The sequence below is a fragment of the Scatophagus argus genome, chromosome 5 (genome assembly GCF_020382885.2).
Source record: "Scatophagus argus isolate fScaArg1 chromosome 5, fScaArg1.pri, whole genome shotgun sequence".
Taxonomy (NCBI): Eukaryota; Metazoa; Chordata; class Actinopteri; family Scatophagidae; genus Scatophagus; species Scatophagus argus.
The window spans coordinates 26099180-26118203 of NC_058497.1; the positions used below are offsets into that span (position 1 = coordinate 26099180).

The 19024-nt window shown below is 43.9% G+C and overlaps 2 protein-coding genes and 1 long non-coding RNA gene across 3 annotated transcripts; all 3 read right to left on the reverse strand.

Annotated features, from left to right (window-relative positions):
* Nucleotides 1-382: 382 nt before the first annotated feature.
* Nucleotides 383-9663, reverse strand: LOC124058672. The gene is made up of 2 exons (XM_046388116.1): nt 2038-9663; nt 383-1419 (listed from the first exon to the last, which is right to left on the reverse strand). Exons 1-2 carry the CDS (start codon nt 9348-9350, stop codon nt 1410-1412), a joined length of 7323 nt encoding a protein of 2440 aa, XP_046244072.1. The 5' UTR covers nt 9351-9663; the 3' UTR covers nt 383-1409.
* Nucleotides 9664-9764: 101 nt separating this feature from the next.
* LOC124058802 lies at nt 9765-15971 on the reverse strand. Its single transcript, XR_006843319.1, has 3 exons — nt 15067-15971; nt 10270-10299; nt 9765-10126 (listed from the first exon to the last, which is right to left on the reverse strand). It is a non-coding gene; the product is annotated as an uncharacterized LOC124058802 (long non-coding RNA).
* A 124-nt stretch (nt 15972-16095) lies between these two features.
* Nucleotides 16096-18906, reverse strand: wdr74 (WD repeat domain 74). The gene is made up of 2 exons (XM_046388241.1): nt 17892-18906; nt 16096-17189 (listed from the first exon to the last, which is right to left on the reverse strand). Exons 1-2 carry the CDS (start codon nt 18498-18500, stop codon nt 16659-16661), a joined length of 1140 nt encoding a protein of 379 aa, XP_046244197.1. The 5' UTR covers nt 18501-18906; the 3' UTR covers nt 16096-16658.
* Nucleotides 18907-19024: the final 118 nt, after the last annotated feature.

The window sequence follows — 19024 nt, forward strand, 5'->3', positions numbered from 1 at the left end:
TTCAAATTATGAGGTCAGACTTACGTCCGATGAGACTTTTAAGGTTTAAAAATCTTTGGGGACTTTCGGGGCTCCGCACAACAGATTTTAGCTGAAAGAACCCGTGGAGTAAAGGGGAGACCTATAAAGCTACATATTTTGTTTTTACAGTATTATGAAGGAGAGACAGATGGTCTGTCTTGGTCTCCATCTGGACTCTGTCCACTTCATCACATGGTGAGCTCTGCGGTCAGCCTCACACCCTTCTTTTGCCCGAGCCAGGCAGTACCCATGACTGGTCTGCTGGTTCAGGGGGGGGGGGTGGGGGGGTGTAGGTTAAACAGGAGCAGTTAAACCAAAGCATCATCTTAAAGAGGCACCTTAATCATTTGAATGAACAAGGGTTTCCTGTTGGCAGGAGCGATGATCACAACACCAGCAGCTGGACTTCAACAGGCTGAAGCCAGTCCCAGTTATGTCACCAGTTCAAACAACAAAGACCCAGAGAAGGACGTGAAGATGAAAGTTTTATGATATCTGAACTTCCCCACTGTGGGACTAATAAACGGATGTCTTGCCTAGTATGTAGGTTTGGTTAGCACCTGTAAATAAACGAGATGTGTACACAACAAACAAACAAAAAAGAGTGAAAACAGAACAAAACCAAACATTAAAATGAAAAACAACAGTGAATGAATGAGTAAGAGAAACATTTATTCGTTGATGACTTTGGCACCATCAGGTGGCCAATATTAAGAACTTTTGAATCCACAAAAGTGCGTTTGAGTGAGACATTTCATCTGAACAGTCCCCCTTAATGTAAATTAAAAACATCCCATAATCTCTAAATCAATTTTGCATTGAAGAATATGTGGTTAGCATGTTGCAGTGATTATTAATCTCCAATGCAATTTCATTATTTTGTCTTACAGATCAGTTGCTGGTTGAATAGAATACAAACATGTGTTGCACCCGCTGCAGTGAGATAACAGGCAGATCATCTTCATTATACAAGTTTAGCTTTACAGTTGATTTTCATCCACCTTAACTTCCTCACCAGTGATTTCCCAGCTGACAAACTGAAAACCCCAAAATAAGGCAACAGCGAAACAATCTTCCATCAAGAGCAGCGTGGAGCACTGATGCTCTGCAGGGAAACAAATGTTAAAAACACTTCATTACAAAATATAAAAATACATCCTCAGCAAACATTAAAAACAGCAAAAGTAATCTTTAAAATTCCCGTCTTTCCATTTTGATCTGAAATGTGATTAGCAGTCAGGATTGTCCCTGGAAAGCTCTGTAGTAAAGTAAAGTTATTTTGAATGAAACCCAAAGGAAAAGCAGTCGTCATGATCCACACAGCTCTCTTCGTGATGATCAGGCAGGTGGGTGATTCCTCTGTCGACTTCGTGGTGCTCGTTCACCAGTCATGTCTCACTGTGAAGAAAAACCAGATCGTCTCAGGTCAACTGCTCATCAGGAATACGGTGCACAGTGTAAGAGCAGCTGGCCCACGAACTGAATACCTCCAAGCTCTTTTCTCTGTTTGCATTCACACCTCCAACAGGAACGCTGAAGTACAAAGTCACATCTGCAACTACAACAATTCCTGCTATCTTTTAAGGCTGATGGTGGTGAATATAATCAGTCACGTAATTCAAAATGCTCAGCTCAGAAAACTGCAGGAGCCAAGACTGATGAGTTCAGTGGAGGGTTGTTGGTTTACAGGGCTGGTGGTCGTAGCTGCTGTGGCTACACGAAGAGCACGTGGCTCCACTCCACCTCTTTATTACATACTGTAATCTCAAGGAAATTCAATCTAGTCCCAGCCTAGTCAAGCGAGCATGAACTGATGAAACCTCTTGGATGGGAGGTGAAACGTCTTGAAAGACAAATAACTAAGTCCAGTTGCGTTCGATTGAATTTCCTTGAGATAACCATGACCTGGATGAACGAGAATATTCACAGGCTCCTACATACTGTAGTACTGTGTACACTCATATAGGAACACTGTATTTATGCTTTATGTTAGTATCATGTTAAACATGAGCTTACCTTTTCCTTTTTCTTGTTATTAGATCCTCAACTTCCCTCCAGTATGGATCGTTTTGATCTTTGTAGCCTTCCTTGTTGATCCATTCAAGAATGTTGTTAAGTTTGCTGTCAGTCATGACTCCCTGGTCTTGAAGCAGGCTGTGCCACTTCTTTACCATCTCTTTACTGTGCTTTGGAAAACTATTTTCAAAAACTTCCAGCCTGGTTTTACTAATGTCGCTGTTCTGAAAGTTCTTGAAGTTCATGTTGTTATTGAACTTAAATCTGGGTATTGAACCAAGGATCATCAGTTTGAAGGTGGCCTCAACGTCATTGTCCCTTATGGCTTTAGCTACACGTATTCTGAAGTCTTTGGATTTCGTACTGAGAAACTCACGATGTACTTCTTTAGGCACATAAACAGTTGGAAGGTCAAGGCCGTGATGGTTGTGCACATCATCCAGAGTAGATGATTTTGTTGCCACTTTAAGCATGGCTTTTCCTAGTGTGCTATTCTGGTTGTTTTTTGTACCTTTCAATATGCTGAACAGAGCTGGCTGATGGTCTGCGTTGATGAATTGTCCAATTCCTGGGTTTTGGTTTCTATATTTTCTCCATTCTCTGTAAAATACTATTTTTCCAACTTCTTTCTCAAGCGTCTCTCTGTTTTCCTTTATGTTCTTTATCTTTTTACGTGCACCTCCCTCTGCCATGAACCAGTCCCCTCCTCTGATTGCTTCAGTCCACTCTTTGCGCTTGACGAAAGGCTCCCATTGGTCGGGATGCCTGAGGACAGCGTCGGCCTCCACAGATCGGAGGCGAGCTGCTTCTGAAGCGATCTCCCCTTCGCTGGCCTCTGGTTTTAAGCCTCGTGCCAAAGCATGAAACAGGCAGCTCTTATCCTCATTGACGATGCTCACTGTCTGGTTATTGATGTGCACATCATAATGGCCGTCAGGGTTTTGGGCACTCTTTGGTCTGTAGATCAGTGTTACAGTTTCATTGGTGGGTTTAGTGGTCGGGCTCAGCTCCTGCATTTTGGTAAGTTTGCCATTGCTGTCAGGTGTTAGGATGACAACCTTAGTGCCGGTTTCTTCTGCCAGGACTCTGATATCCAGAATAGTGCCAGCAGTCTGGGAGTCCCTGATGTTTTCAGCATGTGCCTGTGAGCGCTGACCTGATTCACCTGCATGTTCATGTCTAGATTTCAGGTCTACTGGCATGTATGAGATGTATCTGTTGTGCTGTGCAGCTCTGAGTAGGTCCTCTGTTCTGTCGGTTTTTAGGCCTTTTCTTACATAATTGCCAATGACACCATTTACTTTGCCTTGAACATATGAAACAAGGTGACTGGAGAACTTCTGGTGGAAAACTTCTGTCATAGCATCAGCCAATGAAGCACTGATGGAATTAGCTATTTCCTGCTTGAATTCTTTCAGCATCTGAGTGCCTGAATCAGACAGCTCACTTGCCTTCACTTTCTCTGGAAATCCCATTTGTTCTTTAAATATATTCAGCTGATCGTGAAATTTAGAGAAAAACTTGCTGGAGAGGTTGAGCACTGCAGAGATTGCATCTGCTACCAGTGCCACCATGTGGACAGTTTGGATGGCTGTCAGCATTGCATATGCGTTTCCTTTGGCCTCTTGTTTAGCTCTGTCCATCACTGTGGAGAGGGATGAGCTAAGCTTGTTCTGCCAGCCGAGGTTTGCATAGAACGGCTGTATTGCAGTGTTGCTTAACTTTGTGAAGATGGCCAGCAGTTCGGTTCTTCTATTCTTGTCCTCCAGGAGCTCATGAAGTTGCTTTTCATCCTCTATGTGGGAGAGGATAATGAAGTCTACCAATGTAGCCAAGGGTTTTTGTTCCATCTTGGATTTCACTTCATCACTAATTTTATTTTTCACCTTATTTTTGATGGTTTTTAGTATTTCTGTCAGTATTTTTTCTTCTACCTTCCCAAATCCATAGATAATGATGTCATCAGTCATCTTTTTAGCAGTGTGTTTCACTACATTCTTCATTTGTGTCTTTGCGACATCACTTAAACCATCTTTAGCCTGCCTGGAGAGGAACTTTGGCATCGACTTCAGCTCTTTGCCGAATCCCTTAATTAACGTCTTACAAGCTTTGAAGCCCTTTGCAATCAGCTTTCCAACTCCAAACCCAATGAGTGATACACCAATAGAAATGGCTTTTTCTATAGCCCATGATTTCCAGCTGAATTCTCCTGTCACCATGGACTCAATGCCATAGATGCAATCTGATATTCCTTCAGTGATGAGTCCCATGCCGACCTGAGCTAATGTGCCAAACGTAAATGCAGTGAGCAACGCTCCTCCAATAATCTGTACAACTCCAAGAAAGAAAACCAGCAGAGCTTCCCATGGGAAACGAGGCTTTTCTTCCACAGAAAATACATATTTCAGACCTTTATAGTAGAGGTTGTAGGCTTCCACTTGGAGATCATCTTCATCAGCACTCGACACCAGAGAGAAAATCGGTGACTTTTTGACTATTGCATCCCTCCCTCTTTCTTTTATTTCATCCAGCTTTTGGACGGCCTCACTTATGTTTTTGTCAAAGTAACTCAACATGCTGCACTTGTTTGTTAGCTGTTTTTCCAGGCTGGTTGGGCTACTGTTGGCTGAACTTGTAGAAGACATTTTTACAAACTGCAGACAGAGAACAGATTCCTCACTGAGATACTTCAGAGAATTCTGAGCCTTTGTTAGATCATCTTTGGCCTTAGTGAGGTAATCTGCATTCTTCTGCTCCATAGTACAGTACGCATGACTGTAAAAAGCTATGGCTGCCCAACTTTCATCCAGTTTCATGGCTTTTTCAAACAGCCTGTTGCTGATGTCCCATTTTTTTTCGCTCAGTGCGACATTTCCAAACTTGATGTAGTGATAAATGCTGGCACACGGCGAAGTCTGACTTTGACACTGACTTTTTGCCAACAACAAATCAGCTTTCAAACTCTTTTCCAATTCATTTCTCTTCAACTGGTCAATTTCTTCCGATTTAGTTTGCAACCATATGCCCCAGAACTCATTCAAGATGGCAACAACAGCTCGTTTTTCATCTTCATCTGTGTTCTTCTGAATATCTTGAAGAGTTTTGAGGTACTCTGAAAACAAGTCTTCCCGAAGTTTCAACTCAGTGACGTCATCCATCATGTGATTTATCTTTTCTACAGCAAGTTTCTCCCTTGTGCTCCTAGCTTCTTCCAGAGAAGACACTGTCCTGAACGACTGCTGCAGGTGTTCAGTGGACACGATTACCTGAGCAGATCCCGGTTTACCTTTGCGTGCGGTTCGACCAAACGCCTGGAGTTCCACTCTTGTGTTGTCAGAAAGGAAGGAAAGGATCACAAATAATCCTCCACTGTTGTTCACCTGGTGGGACACCTGTATGTCTGTGCCACGCCCAGCAAGGTTTGTGGCAACAATGACATCTCCAGGAAGCAGCTCTTTCTCTATTTTGCTCAGACTGTCAGCGTCGCTGCGGCAGTAGAGAATGATTTCACCTGGAATGCTCTCTTTCAGCTCGTTGTAGATCTCTGTGGCTTTGTTGATGGATTCACAGATCACCAGGGCTGCTCTTCCATCTCTGTATGAATTTGGGGAAATCTGAGCCATGACAGCATGTTTTATTTCAGATTTCCACTCTTCAGCTGAGGCCTTCAGAGCACCTTGGACCTCAAATAATTTCCTCCTGTTGAAAGTTGGCATTTTGCAAGCAGACAAACTTGGATATAACTTCTGCAAAAACAGAATGTCTGTGTTGTCTCCAAGTGTTCCTGTTGTTCCATAGATTTTCCCCTGGTACTTTTCAAAGAAGGAGATGTTAGAGACGTAGTTTGTCACTGTTGAAATTGTGCTCAGTTTGATCTGGTGTTTTATCTCAACAAACTGCTGCAGACCATCACCCCATTTCTTATTCAGCTCTACAATCCCAGTGGATCTGAAATCCACTGGACAAACGTTGTCGTTTTCAATGACATATTCCTGTCCCTCCTTTAGTTGCTTTGCCAGAAAGGCATTCTGAACCCACACCGACACTTTCTTCTCCACCAGATTCTTCAAGAATCCAGGAATGCTGATTTTGTTTGCTTCGTTTGTACATGGAGTGTACTGAATCTTCACTGAGATTAATTCTGCAATGGGTTTGATCAGAATTTCTACCGAATCATAGAGAGTACAACACAAGCCTTCCTCCAACACAAGAAATGTAAGCTCTTGGATGTCCTGGCTGCTGTACGAGCTGCGCTTTCTCAGACAGACCAATCCCTTGTCATCTAAAGTGTAAACAGTAAAGCCATAGGGGACATAGTCCTCCATTTCTCTGAGAAAATCCACTACAGCATCTTGACTCACAGTTTTCAGTCTCCTGAGAAGTTCTTCCTGTCCACTTTGGCAGATGTCCTCCGTAAACCCTTCTGGCACAGTGTTGGATTCTTCAGCGATGCGTAAAATGTCCAGCGGATCATTAATTTCAGTTCCCTCTGTGTCTATGGAGTCAAAGATGGCTTTGAAGAATGAAGCAGGAGGACCATGTACAAATGTCTGGTCTCCTGCAGACAGGAAGCCATACTGGCAGACATGGCCCCAGATCATGGCCAGAATCACGTTCAGGTGCTGCATGGACACCATGGGACTGGACAGGTAAGTGAGCTGCACTCCCTGATCCAGCAGCAGTGAGTCCACCTCATCGATTATGATGCACTGATAGCTGCGATCAGGCCTCACATCCTTCATCTCAAATATCTGGCGAAGGTGATCAGCAGCAAAGGTTTCAATCGTCCCGTAGACCACGTCCTTCTGGTAGCACTCTTTTCGATCTTTATCTTCACTTTTATTTGTGTTTGTGTCAGCTGTTATGCCAAAGTACTTGAAGAAGTTGGCCCATTCTTCTGCATCTCTTTGACATAACACAGGAGAGCTGGACACCACATCCACCTTTTCACCCCTGAGTGCCCGCAGTGCTGCAAACATTGCTATGACACAAGACTTCCCTTCTCCAGTGCCCATCTCCAGGAGCTTCCCAGTGTCACACAAGGCCATCAGGCACCAGCTTATCATTTGATTGGCTCTGGGCCACCACTTCCTTTCAGCCTTGCGCAGGTGAACAGCATTGCACAAGACTGCCAGCAGCTCCTGAAGGTCTTCTGTGTTCGTGCTGTGACTGAGTTCCTTTGCTCTCTTTACATCTGTGTGCTTTTTGATTTCACCGGATTTGATCAGGTTAGTTACGTGAGTTACTGTGCTGTATGACTTACTCAGTGTTTGTTCATCAATGTCTTTCATCTGCCGTATCTCATCAAAAAGAGTGTCAATGCTTTTTACTTTCTCATCTCTGAGGCTCCTTTCTAAATGTTTGATCAGATTCTTGGTTTTAAATGAATCTAAAAGCTGATGGATTGATCGGTTGCTTTCATCTGTCCACTTGGAAGACACCTGATATGTTTCCATCATATGTAAAATCTTCATGATGGAAATACAGTCTTCATCGTGATGGTGGTCAGTCAATTCTGTCAGGAGTGTTGAGGCCTCTGCTGGTGACCAAAGTCTTTGAGCTTCAAGATTTGAAACCTTCTGGAGAAGTTCTTTGGTTTGTTCTTTTGAGGCATGAAATCGCTCCACACAGGCAAATAAGATCTCCAGACACCATCTGCCAGCAGGAGGTGTCCTGTTTTTCTCACTTTCTGTTTCTTCAGTAACCACTCTAAGAAGTTTCTTAAGGAAGGTCAGAACAAAAGCCTCATGAGAAGACAAAGGCTTCCCAGAAAGTTTCTTTGACATGGTGATGACTTTAGTGTCAGTGTTTGTGTTGTTGCTTAGGTTGGTGTGGAGCACCCGAAAGAGAGCTTTAATAAACCTTCGTTTCAGTTCCATGTCTTCACTGTTAAATTTACCCATGAGGCTTTGCAGGATGTCTGCAGCAAACAGCAGGGAGTCGTTGTCCCTGAGCCTTGAAAGTTCCAGATCATGTGAAGCACTGAGGGTTTGTTCGTCAATGATGAATCCACGTCTAAGCTGAGGGTTCCCTGTTTGCATCACCTCCATGCCTTGTTTTAAGTAATCAGACACAAAGCCATCCATGGTACCACACACAACATCTGCTTCATAGACGTCCTTGCATGATGGATTAGTTTTCTTCATGTTTGTGTTGAGAGAAATTCCGAGGTGCCCGTAGAAGTCAGACCACTCCTTCATTTGCTCTTCCGAGTTATCGTCAGAGCTCAGCACGACGTCCACTTTGTTGCCCATGCAGACCTGTGTGGCGGCAAACATGGCAATGACACACGGGTCTTCCTCCACACCGACCAGCTGTAGCTCTCCACTGCTCTCCGTCAGCACCAACACACACCACCGCAGCATCTGCTTCACTGTGGGCCACCAGCCTTTAGCGTCAAAAACTGCTTTGCAGAGCTGAGACAGAAGGATCTGCATGTTGTCTGCATTCGAGGTCACACATTTAAAGGAATCTTTCATGAATGGTGCACTTTTTGGGGCATTTTCTGAATACTGCAGGACAGCAGTGACAACATCTTTCATCATATCAGTCACAGAATCATCCAAATTCCAAAACATTTTGATTTCAGCAAGAGCTGCAACTAGACCGCTCTCATCTTTCCTCCTGAGAGTCTTTTGGAAATCTTGATGGAATCTGTCAGGGCCAGCAGAGTCAAGAGCCTGGATGAGAGGCAGTTTGGATTCATCTGTCCACTCTGGCGACAGGTCATACAGATGTACCAACTTAAGGACTTCGCTTACTGAAGCGTCCTCTGCAGATTTCTGTGACAGAGCTTTGAGCAGAGTCAGAGCCTCCACTGGGGTCCACTGGTTTGTTTGCACGAGTCTGAGGAGCATTTCACTGGACTCTGAGTGGGCTTCATTGCCATTTAGATGTGTGAGTGTGGATAAGAGAAGCTTCAGGCACTGGACCTCCATGTTTAAGATGAACACAGAGGCTCCTTCCACTGCACTCTGCAGTGATGATGTGAGGGTGCCCAGGAACTCTAGGAGGAAGAGCTGCTCAGTGGAAAGCTTGTCTTCAGCCCACTGTTTGGCTATGAGGACTGCGTCAGTATCAGAGCCGCCACAGTCAGTGAAGAAGTGCATCAGGCTCAGATACAAGGCTTGAGTCAGCAGGAAACTCTCAGTAACATGACATGCTGATTGGCTGATGGATTCCACCAGGGACTGCACACGATTGGAGATGTTTTGCAGGGAAGCTCCGTCGTGTCTCTCTGGAGACAGGACACACAGCTCTGTGATGAACACCTGAGTGTGCTGCAGAGTGCTGAGGGATGGAGGAGCTCCCATCCATTCATCAAACAGGAGTTTGTCCAGGACTGACACGATGGTCCCCAGCTGGTCAGCTGTCAGCTCAGTCAGGCTGAGGTTAAGAAGCGGGACGCTGCATTTCAAAGAGAGGATTTCTAGAAGTTCATCACAGTCGCTGCCTGATTCAGCGTTAGTCTCAAACTCATTCAGATGTTTTATGAGAACATCTCGCTTAGACTCGTACTCTTCTGAAATGTTGCTGCTCAGTTTCTCATGCTGCTCTTCAGCTCGTTGGAGGGATGTTTTCAGTCTTTGATTCAGTTCTTCTCTTCTCCTCTCCTCCTCTCTCCTCCTCTCCTCTTCTCTTCTCCTCTCCTCCTCTCTCCTCCTCTCCTCTTCTCTTCTCCTCTCCTCTTCTCTTCTCCTCTCCTCCTCTCTCAGTCTCTCCTCCTCTCTTCTCCTCTTCTCCTCTCTTCTCCTCTCCTCTTCTCTTCTCTTCTCCTCCTCTCTCCGTCTCTCCTCCTCTCTCCTCTTTTCCTCTTGTTCCCTGATTGGTTTATGAAAGCAGTACTCACACTCGTACTTGTTATCCTGGCCGACTGGCCTGTAGTATTCACCTCCATTGAACACATACACGTACCGTCCATGAACAGTACTTTTGTAGAAATTATCGAAGGATTTGCATGGAGGCAGGACTTTATTGCACTTGCAGCATCTCAGGCGGTCGCCCATGTTACTCTCAGATGGTGCGTTCCCCATTTTTGATGATTTATATAGTAGCTAAGTGTTTATTTCCGTTTGCAGCTCTTGTTTTCCTGTAAGATAATAACATATGAAACTAAGGGAACACACTTCAAACCATGATGCAAAATTACTGATCATTACGTGTTTTTTGTGCAACTAATATTGCTTTGTCATAGCTGATGACCACATTGAGCTTAAATTAACTTTGACTCACAGTGTAAACAGTCTTGAGCATGTTTTTCTCCTGAAATCAGAAAAAATAAAAATTAGCATTATGTATATTGTTTATGAGGTTCTACATATTAGAGCTCTGACAGCATGTCTGGCAGCATAAATATTAAAGTTTTCTGAGTAACCCGTCAGATATCACTGTAATAACAGAGCATGGAGGAGAAATAAAACACCTATGGTGAGTGGAAATAACTCAGAAAGACAGAAATAACACACAAAGAAACAAAGAACAGTCATTAGGTCTGTCCTTAAAGAGAAACTAAACCCCAAAGCACTTTTTTCTGTCAAAAATCATCGTAAAGAGATACTTAGAAGAGTAACTGATTGATTCAGGTCCAAATCTTGACATTTTAGTGCAAAGTATTTGAATTTTACGTTTTGTGTTATAAATAGGGCGGCACGGTGGTGCAGTGGTTAGCACTGTCGCCTCATAGCAAGAGGGTTCCAGGTTCGAATCCCGGTCTGGGCCCTTCTATGTGAGTTTGCATGTTCTCCCTGTGCCTGTGTGGGTTTTCTCCGGGTTCTCCGGCTTCCTCCCACAATACCAAACACATGCACATTAGGTTAATTGGCTACTCTAAATTGCCCCTAGGTGAGAGTGTGAGAGTGTGTGGCCCTGCGATTGACTGGCGACCAGTCCAGGGTGAACCCCGCCTCTCGCCCGTAGTCAGCTGGGATAGGCTCCAGCTCCCCCGCAACCCTGATGGATAAGCGGTATAGAAAATGGATGGATGGATGGATGTTATAAATATGCATCATGACTGCCCTCTACATGCTGAAACAAGCTAATACAACTGATTTTGTCAGTGCCTGATCTGGAGGCAGCCTACATCACCAGAATGCCCCACCCCCACCCCTCTCCCTCCATTTAAAACACATGTCTTGGCACTTTACCAACCGAGTTTGGAGCAGTTTCAGATTATGTGGATTTGTTACACTGACTGACTTGTTTCATTGTACTGTTAGAAGATATTTTGTGTAATTTTGTAATTAGTTTTGTGTTTACAGTATTTAGTAGATTAGTTAGTGATTTTAGACAGTCGTTTTTTCTAATTTTATTAGTTTGTCTGGACAAGTTTAGTTACAACTCTGGGGTTTAGTTACACTTTAACTGATGTCACCAACATATGTGTACGTTACTTTGCTAACGTTACTTAGCTAACTGAACTTGATGTTACTTTTAGCTACTGTGTCTGTTCTACAGTCACATTCACACTTAGGATTTGATTCACTTCTCAAGTGTTGCGGCACAGTCTGAACTCAGCAAGCAGATAAAAGAGTGATGAACTTTCCTACTGTGTCAGGCTAAGCCGAGGTAACTCAGCCTCAGTGCCTACATTTGACTACGACGACACCCTCATGTGACTAACAGCTCAAGCACACTGAAGCGATACCAACAGATTATAGCTCCAGGGCTCTGAGCGTGAGACTCAAGCATTTCAACCATTTCACACGCTCACACGCCACACCTTGTATTTCTCACGCGGAGAAATTAGCAGGGTAACGTCCACCAAGCTATTTTGTTGTTTGTAACAGTTCAGAAGGCACCTGCCACGCACCAGCCGATCAAATAGAATAAAGCTACCGAACAATCAATCAAAAATAGCCTTGCTGTATCCGGGTCAGATTCAGGTATTAATGCTACAACAACGTTACAGCCAGTGACACTGCTCTCACTACTCTGATGACCGACGTGGAAGAGGACGGTGTCCTATGAGGACGATAAGTCATCTCATCTTTTGATTTCCATTGCTGGGGAACATTGTCTCTACGTACAGTCCTGTCCTTTTTTATTAAATGCATTTTGGTACTCAATTGTTTCTTTTAGCCCAGATATCTTTATCATCAATGTTTTTATGTTGGTCAGTCAGCAGCTGGGCCAGCAAGCTAGCGATGCTCCACTAGCATGGAAGCTTTAGTTAGTTAGTTATCTATCCCGACTCTCGGGTGTTAGTTTGAAGAGGTTACGCTAGCAGTAGCTCGCTAATCAATCTGGTAGTAAGTAACATTTTGTCAAGGCTCGTATTATACACATTTTATGTTTAGCTTTAGCTCTCTGGAACCGCCACTGAATAATTTGGCTGGTAATCAGTAATGTTAGTGAACAGTTAGTTGTCTTAGCTCAGGACCTGTTATTCACAAAGCTTTTCTCTTAGGCCACCAGTAAGAGCAGGCTTCTTCTAAAGATTAAAGATTAAAGATTAAAGTGACATATTTTGTCATTGGAGGGAACTCACTCCAACGAAATTTGTGCTCTGCATTTAACCCACCCAAGTGACGTGCACACACACACAGCAAACCCGGGGCAGTGGGCGACCGCGTGCAGCGCCCGGGGAGCAGTGGGGGTTAGGTACCTTGCTCAAGGGTACCTCAGCCATGGACACCGGGACGGGGAATCGAACCAACTTTGCAAACTTAATTATTAAAACTGATTAAGTTCTGCTTTTCTTTATGGCTATTTAATTATATTTTATCCAGACTGTGCATAGTATTAAGTATTGCATTTGTCTTCAAAGATGTCAGGGAAGAGGCAAATAAGCATTGTTTCATGCTTCGCTCAGAAGGATCAGCTCCCTAAAAAGGTGGCCGGGTTAGAGGAGGAGACTGTGGAGAAGGCAGTGGAGGAGACAGCTAGGGTGTCAGTAGAGAATGTGGAGGAAACTGTCGAGGACACCATCGATAAGACAGTGGAGAAGCCTCTGGAAACAGGGAAACAGAGAGGATTAAGTGGAGCAGTCACCTGTAGGTGTTTCTTTAAGAAGGAATGGTCAACCCGATGGTCATTCATCACAGTGGGAACCACCAGCTACCTTCTACTGGTGCTCAGTCTGCAGACTAGAGAACTCCTGTGCCCATCAAGGTGTGAGGGACATAAGTAGGCATGCGGAAGGCAAGGGACATTGAGCCAAAGACAGGCTCTAAACTCAGCTCAACGCGTTGCACAGTTCTACACACCAGCAACTTCTGTTGGAGGCATGAGTGTACAAGAGGCCAAGGTACATAGCACAGGAAAACCAAAAGCCTGGTGGCAATGTTTGATCGCAGTGTTCTTCGAATTGTTGGTTGTATTACCATGAAAACTTACCTAATGTTTTGTTTGAGTATTTAATCAATTGTTTAAAGGCCAGGAGAGCTGAGGTGAAGGTGGCAGTTGCAATGTTGCAGCACAATGTTCCATTTGCTGTTGCTGACCATTTCAGCCCTTTGTACAAAGAATATTTTGGAGACTCCCCCACGGCTCAGAGCTTTAAGAGCACAAGCACCAAAACGACGTGCATCATAAATGAAGCAGTGGCACTTCATTTGAAGAAGGAACTTATGAAGATGAGAGAGAATCCCTTCGCTCTTGTCACAGATGGCTCAAATTATACTCGAATGAGTTTAACAACTACTAGTAATTTGCATGTTTGTGTCCATTTCTACATGCACACTCACACGCATACATTTTTGAACATGTAGGTTTAGTTGTGTGCCTTATTGTTACAGGTCTATAGAAGATGAATCCCCTCACAGTGAGAATATTTGACACCAACAAAGTTGTGCACAGATTCCTTCATATGTGCACCACCAGTGGACAGAGCTGTGGCCCTGCTGAAGTGATTTATAAAAAAATCAATGACACCTTGCAGGAAAGGTTTTGGGGAGTATATCCTCAACAAAGTGCAAGGTAAGAAATATTTGGCACCACATGGCATACACATAATTAACTGAAATAATAAAAAGCCAAGCATTTGAGTAACAGAGGCCCTTAATTATTAAGTTTTCAAAGGTGACCGGTTTGAGCCAGTTTGAGAGGCTTTCCAAGATAGCTCCCTTAGTTTTAGTTTAGTAGACGCTGAGAGGGTTTTCTCCATGGTTGGTCTAAACAAGACCAAAACGAGGAACAGCTTGGCACTTGATGGAACTCTGTCATCCATCATGGCAGTTAAAATGGCTGACCTGGAACCGCAGTGCTTCAAATGGGACCCACCAACCTTCATGCTGAAGGCCTCAAAACATGCCACCAACACCTACAATAAACAACACATACAAAGATTCTCTCTCTCTCTCTTTTTCTCTCTCTCTCACACACACACCTGCACTTAAAAATTATGAATTGAATAAATATTTTTATTTGTATGAATTTGTGTGTAATGTATTAGATCAGATCAGCTATTTTTAAAGAAATAACAAAGGCCACAGTAGAGAGAGAAATAATCCCATAGGCCTACTTTACATCTTTCAACACCCATAATGTTGAATCAACATTAACTAATCAACAGTCAGAGTAATCTTCAGTTCATCATTCTGATATTATTCTGAACTATAAAAATAATATTAATCTCAGTTCCATATTGATTTGTATTCTCCATATTTAAAGGCAAGTCGATATCCTTCAGTGTAGGCAAATGGTTGACTTTAATATAAACGTTTGTTCAGTAAGAATCTTCCAAGACTTTCAGAGCTCAGTGTCTCAACTAATTTAGGTACAAAATGTTGGTTCGATACAAAATGGATTAATTCATTGGCAATCCCTTTAAAGTATAGTGTTCTACAATGAACAGAAATTACACACAAAGACACAAAGTACAGGATTTAGTAAAATAATCTACACTGGGAATAATATCAAATTAAAAATTCTTAATTGATTTTAACATTAAGACCACAAAGTGACTTGTGTCCACCTGAAACAGCAGCCTGAAGCTGCTTTCCATCAGTTTCCACAATCTCAGATCATTAATCCTCAAATACTGATTACAGTTGGAATAATATTAGAAATATATTGATATACTTCACCCACCAGTTAGAAAAACACAGTGTTGAACATCCACCATCAAGGAAAAGATGAAGCCAAAAGCGTTTTCCTCTGAGTGAGCAGCCAGGATTTATATTCTGGTCTGCAGGGCTGCCACAGCAAGGCGGGCAGCCTCACCCTCACCCTCACTTTCACTTTCACTTTGACACAATGCTAAATCTTGAACTTACCTGGAACACAAAACTTCCGCTTACACTTTGACTCGACTGTCATTGTGTTTTCTCTACTGACTTCTTTATCGTCAAACTGGTAGAACACTGTGTCACAAGATGTGCTGTCTCTTATTTCCACACTCTGAGGCCCAGATGACACCTGAGCAACACCCCGTGAGTCAGCAGAGCAGAGCAAAGCATGAGACTCGAATGAGGCAACTAGTTTTCCTTGTGGTGATCAGTGCTCAGATTGTGTCGACTGTCTCAACGGGGAAATATTGTACTTTTTTACAAACATAAATGATGAAACATGAACTTTTAGAGATCGTTTGTCGTTAAATTTAGGATCTCAGAATGACAACAGATTCTTGTCCTGTTTTCCAGTCAGATGTTGGGGCGACTCGTTTCTTTACATTTTGGAACATCCCTTTAATACTGATGTGTTGATGTTTTCACGTTTATAAGAAAACACTTTGAAGATCAGAACTTGAGGCACTTTCTTTTAATGCCATCTTCTATCTCTACTCCACTGTCTCAGGGGGACATATTGTACTTCTTTACTCCACTGCTTTCATCTGAAAGCTTTAGTTACTTTATAAATCAAAAACATATGAAGAGTTTTGTCATAAGAATCTTTGTTTAACGTGCTGTGGTTTAGAAACAGGACAAAGCGAACTCGTCGGTCCCTGAGGACTCGTGTCGTCTTTTGTCTCCTTTCACAGACACATTCAGGTGCGATAAATTAGTCCGTTTTAAAATGTCGAATCAGTTGTTAAAGTTACTCAGAAGACACCTGGTGGCACTTCTGATGACAAGCTGCTGTTTTAATAAACCTTCAGACAAAACAGAGACAAGATAGATAGAAAGATAGATAGATAGATACTTTATTGATCCCGAGGGAAATTCAAGGAAATTCTGAGCGATGAAGATCTTATCTTTCATGAGTTTCAGTCTGACTGGTTTGACCGGATGGTTTTAAAAAGTCCCACATTCTGATCGCACAGCAAACGCCCCTCAGTTGTGTCCTTTCTTTAGTTACTCCTCGCAGTTCCCAAATATGTTTGAGACCGAAACAAATTAAATAATGCACTAATCTATTAATTAAACTCACAAATAAAGAAGAGAGGTCAAAAAAAAATCAAGGTTGAAATGACATCAGTAACCATTAACAACTAGTCAGCTGATCAGACTGAATGTACGACTGAACTGCATGTATGAGAACAGCCTGTAACGACAAAAGGAAGAGAAAGAAGTTTGGTGAGTTCACTCAAAGTTAAACCTCAATAAGAAAACCACAATCCAGTGGCGGCGCAGCCAAAGACTTAGTTTTCAGATCCTTTTCAGAGGCTGTCGGTCTTTTGTTGTTCATCAGTCTGACTGATGGTTTTAAAAAGTCCCACATTCTGATCGCACAGCAAACGCCCCTCAGTCGTGTCCTTTCTTTCTCTTCTTCTTGCTCTTCTTAGTCTGCATCTCTTCTTCTTCCTCTGTAGTTTTTCTCTTTGGGGTCTCCTCCACCCGCTCCATGGTGTCCCACACATCATCATCACCTCCCTCCTCTTCCTCCTTCACCTCCTGAGACACCGTCAGTCCCACTCCGTCCTCCAGGTCTCTGCTGGCGAGCAGGACGCAGTTAAGGCGGGACTTGAGGTAGACTTTGTGCTGCAGTTTGCGGTCCTCCAGGCTGTGGATGCGGAGGAAGCGGTCCAACCCACAGGACGCCACCACAGGCTGGGAGGGATGACACTGCAGCCCCCGCACGCCCCCCGCCAGTCCCTTCAGACATCCACGGACCAGACCTTTCCTCAGGTCCAGCAGAGCGATCTGGCCGTGGGTGTTTCCCACCACCACTGTGTTCCCGCTGGCAGGAAGAGACAGAGCAGTGAGCGGGTACTCGCCATATTCAACCTCCAGGACGGGACGCCGCTGAGGGGAAGAGGGGTCGAAGACGTGGACCTGACAAAAGAGTCAACAATGTCAAAGCTGCAGTATGTTTTTAACCACTAGAGGGCAGAAACACACAAGCAGACAGACACTCGGTCACCTGTGCTGGTCAGTGATGTGTACTTAACAAGTAAGTAGCTGAACATCCAACAATACTCCATTACAAGTAAATACATTTAGAATACTCAAAGTAAAAGTACTTGCTCTGCTGAACAGGTAATATGTGATCACAGATTTTGTGAGTAAAATCTTAACCAGTGATTAGTTGTCAGATCAATGAGGTGAAGAAAAAAGTATTCTGTCTCTGTGTCTCTATTACAGACACAAAGAAAGCTTGAAAGGTTCATAAAAATTCACTTTTGCTTTTGTTTGGCTACTTTTGTTCTTTAAAAAGCTGCGGGTTTTGACAGTGAGATCTGAGACCGACACTTCAGCTGACATTCTGGTCAAAGAAGGAGTCCACTTTAGAGATCATAACTCAGGAGAGGACAACTTCGTGACAACAACCAAGTCATTTGTTTTTTAATCTATACTTATCTTGTTGCTTATCCTGTTTTTATATCTTTCACTTTTCTGTCTTGGTCTGTACGAAAAAGAATTTCCCCCCGGGGATAAATAAAGGAATTCTGATTCTGACAGTTTTTGCATGAAATTAGGCCAATAAAAATGGAAGACGTGACTTTTAAAGCTTGTAGCGCAACCGTGCGAACACACCTGGTGGTAGCCAGTGCACGTGACCACTTTGTCCGAGTCCGGGATGAAGGCCATGTCCCTGACCCAGTGCGGCCGCCGTAGATCCAACCAGTCGTCCCGCAGGTTTTTTGCTGTGAACACGGGCGTCTTTGGTCTCTCCAGGTCCCAGATCTTTAGTCCGTTCTCCTTCCCGCCGGTGGCGACTTTGTGCCGGTTTACCGGACTCTGCCGCATACGGCACACGTTCTTCCCAGCGGCCAGCTCCGTCACGGGCTCGCTGCTATCCTCCCTCCACACCCGCAGCGTCCCGCACTCCACGCATGTGACCACCGTGGAGCCGCTCATCACAGCTAGCCCGGTGAAGCAGCCCTCGGCGGGATCTCCGCAGCGCCGGGTTTCGGTGAAGGCGCCCTTCTCGGTGCTGAACGTCTTGACGGTTCCGTCCACGGAGCCGACAAGCAGCTCGCTCTCCGCCGGGTCTCCCCAGCACAGCGCACGGACCTCCTGGTCGCGGCTCAGGTGGCTCGTGTTGCAGAAGTTAAAGGCCTGTTTCCGAGACAGACTGACCCCCTTCAGGATGCCGGTCTCCGAGCCCAGCCACACGGAGCACAGCCGACTCGTGTCCCCCATCACACCGGATTTAAATGGACCGAAAGCAGACTAGATTCCCAGTCCTAGACTAGATTTCAGCGGGACAGCTTTCCGATAGCACGCGTTTCCCCCTGTAGACCGTGTCGCGTTTCAAAGACGTCACTGTTTTTGAATGAACTTTATTTACACAGGAGGGAAAATCAGGTTGTGCAGGACTTTACTAAAACATTAACGCTACAGCTGGCATTGGAGATAAAATTAAAGCAAATTAACGCTATCAGAAAATTTTACAATGTGAAAACATGACTAATGCAGAAATTGAACCATTGTAAACCAACTTAAATCATAGCAGTTAGCATAATATTTGTGTAACCGAGCGATCTATATGTGCGCCTATACTTGATATTATAAAAAATAAAACACGGAGGCTCCGTTGACCGAACAACCGTAACGACCGTTTTTATTAACTCCCTCTTTTTTTACGACATCAAAAGTCTTCCTTCAAAATAAAAGCACCATCTATACCGCTACATCATATGCCGGAAGAACATAAATTAACCACT